The 4796-nt window shown below is 47.7% G+C and overlaps 1 protein-coding gene and 1 long non-coding RNA gene across 2 annotated transcripts in view; both read right to left on the reverse strand.

The window, feature by feature from the left end:
* Positions 1-222: 222 nt before the first annotated feature.
* On the reverse strand, positions 223-4692 carry LOC108796121. Its single transcript, XR_001941785.1, has 3 exons — positions 4538-4692; positions 2104-2239; positions 223-349 (listed from the first exon to the last, which is right to left on the reverse strand). It is a non-coding gene; the product is annotated as an uncharacterized LOC108796121 (long non-coding RNA).
* A 19-nt stretch (positions 4693-4711) lies between these two features.
* Positions 4712-4796, reverse strand: part of LOC108796118 (receptor-type tyrosine-protein phosphatase kappa-like) — a 20714-nt gene continuing 20629 nt past the window's right edge. Inside the window, exon 8 of the mRNA XM_018567536.1 lies at positions 4712-4733. Within this exon, the coding sequence (XP_018423038.1) occupies positions 4712-4733 (22 nt within the window). The remainder of the gene's footprint in view (positions 4734-4796) is intronic.

Raw genomic sequence — 4796 nt, forward strand, 5'->3', positions numbered from 1 at the left:
ATGGCGGTTCCATGACTGTAGATGTCCCTGAATGACAAGTTGGTGGCTTGATCATGGTGTTTCCATGGCTGGGGATATCCCTTAATGATAGGTCAGAGTTGGAGGCTTGATCATGGTGGTTCCATGGCTGGGGATAAACCTTAATGACAGGTCAGAGTTGATGGCTTGATCATAGTGGTTCCATGGCTGGGGATGTCCCTGGGTTACAGTTTGAGGTTCATGGCTGGATCTTTGTGGTTCCATGACTGGGGATATCCCTGGTCAGGATTATTTGTTACTTGAAGTTCCCATAGGTTTCAAATGAATCCAGATAACTCTGAGCCAGTGTGTAGCAGAAGGAGTACTGTCCCTGCAGAGAGAGGAATGGACAGTAATGTACAGTCTCATTATGGAATTAATAAACCTTCCTGTATGTATCTCCCCTAAAGCAATACATGTTCCCTGGCTGGCACCTCTATCTTTCCCCAGTCTTTTTTTGTGGAATTGGTGTTTTCAGCCATCTTGATTATCTGGGCAGGGACCACGTAACTCATGTGCATGCATTAATGGAAGTTAATTCACCCCGGCACCAAGGCATGCAGGGAATGTACACTGATCTGAGCATACATGGCTCAGAGTTCATTTAATAGAAACATTGCTGACAGGCAGGTGTGATAATTTTATTGCTGAAGAGACATACGGAGTCACACAGATGTGCAGAGTCTCTTCTGCCAGCAATGTTTCATTCAATAGCTAAAATGGCAGGTGTGAGGTGTGAAGGTGCAGGAATTGGGTCTGATCTGAGGCCTGAAGATGCAGGAATTGGGGCTGAGCTGAGGTGTAAAGGTGAAGGAACTGAGGCTTATTTTTTTAGGGGTTGGCAACCCTCAGCACTGGCTTAGCACAGGGCCTCCTGAAGATCATCCCAGAATGCTGCTGGGTGTCACAATGGCAGATTTGAGGTCTTAAGGTGTAGGATTTGGGTTCATCTGAGGTGTGAATGTGCAGGAATTGGGGCTGACCTGGAGGTGTGGAGGTACACACAAGAGTGCATATTGGGGAAGGTAAGTTTGAGGTTGTAGTAGTTTATGGCACTACTTTCCGTACTAGAAGTTACCAGTGCCACGTTCCAGGTGCTGAAAGCCAATGTAATATAAAAACATGGAACCCAACGTGTAGATTTCTTCATGGACTTCTATTTGAGGGAGTCACACCGCACCACCACCACACTCTAACTACAGCATTGAAATGAACAGCCGAAGAGCCACTTCTCCTGTCCCAGCCAGAATGAAGACTATAGACTATAGTATAAGTCAGGGCTCAAAATTTCCACTCGCCCCCTCGAAAATTGCGTGGGGGCGAGTGGAAATGAAGCCTCCTAGGGGCGGCTTCTCTCCTGTTCACGACCTGATGACAGCGCTCCCTCGTCCGTCCATCTAAGCAGGGGGGCGCAGGAGGGAGCTCTGCCTGCTGTCAGGATGGCGGAGCGGTGAGGGGGAGAGAAGCCGCGCCCGCAGCTGTCAGGATGGCCCGAGCAGGTAGGAGATCGGAGCCGCTGTCATCCTGTCAGTTTCAGGATGACAGCGGCTCTGTGCGTGGCAGAGCGGGGATCGGTGAATATCATTGATATTTACCGCAGTGGCGTAACAACCGGGGGTGCGGGGGGTCACTTGCGCCGGGCGCAGGACTGAGGAAAAAAATTATAATAAAAAAAAATAAAATGTAAAAAATGATTTAAAAAAAGTGAAAACTGCTCCCCCCCACACGCATATTATTAGACATGTGCGAAGACTAAAAATTAATTTAAGATGAAATGTGTATGTGTAATGCTCTGTGCGTTGTGCTGTGGCTGTATGTGTGTTGTGCTGTGTGCGCGTTGTGCCCTGTGTGTGTTTGTTTGTGTTATGCAGGGCAACTGGTGGCGAGTAACTTTGAAGGCCTGGCTAGTAGCTCAGGACCTGAAATTTTGAGCCCTGGTATAAGTGTTTATATAGAAAATGAAAGCGAGATAATGACATCATTTTATGTAACAATGTTTCTAGTATTATTTTACCACACGGATGACTGAGAATGGTACGTATATATGACAACATATCGGCAATGTATCTAAGTCACACAACATACCACAGTAGGAATAAACTGGCAGCGCCTCCTCCGGAGGGAACGCACGGCCTGCGACACGTCAAGGCAGCCGTCACTGCGGATCTGGTCGCAGATTATGACACCGGCACAGAAGAGACCTGAGCGACTTGCCCCATCGCTGGACGGACACAAAGGACACAGAGAAGAGACGACGTAAATATTCTGTTAGCAATCTTTGAATACACAAATGTTTTATTACAAATACAATGTGTCAGAATTTTTTCAGTAGGTCTAATATGTAAAGGAGGGTCGTCGGCCGTGTCAATATGATCAAAGCGTCCTACAGACTGCCCGGGCCTAGGCAGGGGCGTCCCGAGGCTGGGTGACACCCGGAGCGGTGTCCGAGTGTCACCCCGGCGAGACGTCACCGCGCATGCGCGTGACGTCAGCACGCGCGTGCACGATGACGTCATCGCGCACGCGCGGCAGTATTCTGATACCTGCCGGCGCCCATCTTGGTGATGGACGCCGGCAGAGAGAGGAGGGGACAGTCACCCGGCGGGATAAGGTATGCCGCCGGGTCTCCTCCTCTCTCCTGATACTGTCGGGCGTTCGGTCAGAGGGGGGTGACACCTTTTCAGAGGGGGTTGACACCAAAATGACTGTAAGTCATTTTGGTGTCACCCCTCCAACGGTGTCACCTGGGTGCGGGCCGCACCCCTTTGTGACGCCACTGGGCCTAGGTAGATCTGGGGCCTCTAATAGACCCGAGGCCACCTAAACGCAGCCAGATTGGGTCACCTCCTCTGTACGGGTAATTTTTTTTAATCTACTCACTCCGGGGATGCTGGAAATCATCTCTGTATCCCTTCTGGCCACTGGATTGAAGAGGGGGCCCTTGAAGTATAATTAAAGTCTCCGTTTTTTTTTGCATATATCTACTGCTGGCAAGCAGTAGATATATATGCAAAAAGTGTGAAAAATGTCCGAAAATGTGAAACTGCTCGGGCGACCGCAAAGCATCTTGGGGCGGGCGCGTGCGCAGTTCGGATTTTCGGCCGGGAGACGAGGAGAGACGCAAGGTAAGTCTATGGACGCGTGCACCTGCATGCAGACACCGTGGGACAGGAAGTGCCAACAAGGACAGAGGAGTCAGCGCTGGAGGGACAGATGAAAAGGAAAGAAGAAGAAGATCGGATTAAGAACCGTCATTTAAGGTAAGTGCTGACATTAACATTGGGGGGGACTTTTATTGACTTTAATGTCACTTTAAGGACCCTTGTAAGATGTGGAGATGATGGGTGTGGCCAGCTTTGATTGGCATTGAGGAGAAGGTTCTCCGCTGTGACAAGGTGACTCCGAGTTGTCACCTTGTAGAAGGAAGTTTTAGGCAACGGAAGGCTCACCAGGGGTCTATGGCATCATCAAAATACAAAAGTGCACTTTGCATTGTATTCTTTTCAATGTCTTTAGCTGCAGGGCCTGGCCTCAGTTCCCACTTGGCATGGAGTCTGTATGCTTTGTGTGAGCTTCCTCCCCAATATTTGGTCTCCTCTCACAATTCAAAACAATTTCACTTAAATTAGCCTACCCAACATACATCACCAATCCAACATACATCACCAACTCTACATTCATCATCAACTCCACATTGATCACCAACACAACATACATCAACAACCCAACATACATGGCCAACACAACATACAAACCCAACATACATCACCAACTCTACATTCATCATCAGCTCCACATTGATCACCAACACAACATACATCAACAACCCAACATACATGGCCAACACAACATACATCAACAACCCAACATATTCACCAACCCAAAACACATCAACTCCACATACATCACCAATCCAACATACATCACCAACATAACATACATCACAACACACCATACATCCCCAACACAACATACATCACCAATCCAACATACAAACCCAACATAAATCACCAACCCAACACACATTCATCATCAACTCCACATTCATCATCAACTCCACATTGATCACCAACACAACACACATGACCAACCCAACATACATGACCAACACAACATGCATCACCAACTCTACATTCATCATCAACTCCACATTCATCATCAACTCCACATTGATCAACAACCCAACATACATGACCAACACAACATACATCAACAGCCCAACATACATGACAATCTCAACATACATCAACAACCCAACATACTTCACCAACCCAAAACACATCAACTCCACATACATCACCAACCCAACACACATTATCAACTCCACATATATCACCAATCCAACATACATGACCAACATAAGAAACATCACCAACACATAATACATCAACAACACAACATACATCCCCAACACATCATACATCCCCAGGGCCCTCATGCACAATGAAGTAGTGTTGGTATAATTTTAGGCCCATAGTTGTAGTCACCCACCATGGAACAGAAGAAATGTCGGACTTACCAGCAGGTCACCAGCGTGTGACTCCCAGGCACATGTGATGGGCATTTCTCCACCTCTGCAATCAGATTGATGATAGCCGCTGGATTCTCCGGGATTGGTTTGTCGAGGGGCCAGGAGTCCAACTGCCACAGCTTCACCTCCAGGCTGTTGTCAAAGTTCTGTGGATGACAAAGCTCACTCGTTAGTTACATTGTCCCTGGTGATGAATATATTAAATACAATGTGAGGAATATAGAAGTTACGCGGCTCGCCCGCTCCC

This window comes from Nanorana parkeri, unplaced genomic scaffold (genome assembly GCF_000935625.1).
Source record: "Nanorana parkeri isolate BGI_ZX_2015 unplaced genomic scaffold, ASM93562v1 scaffold1059, whole genome shotgun sequence".
NCBI classification, from domain to species: Eukaryota; Metazoa; Chordata; class Amphibia; order Anura; family Dicroglossidae; genus Nanorana; species Nanorana parkeri.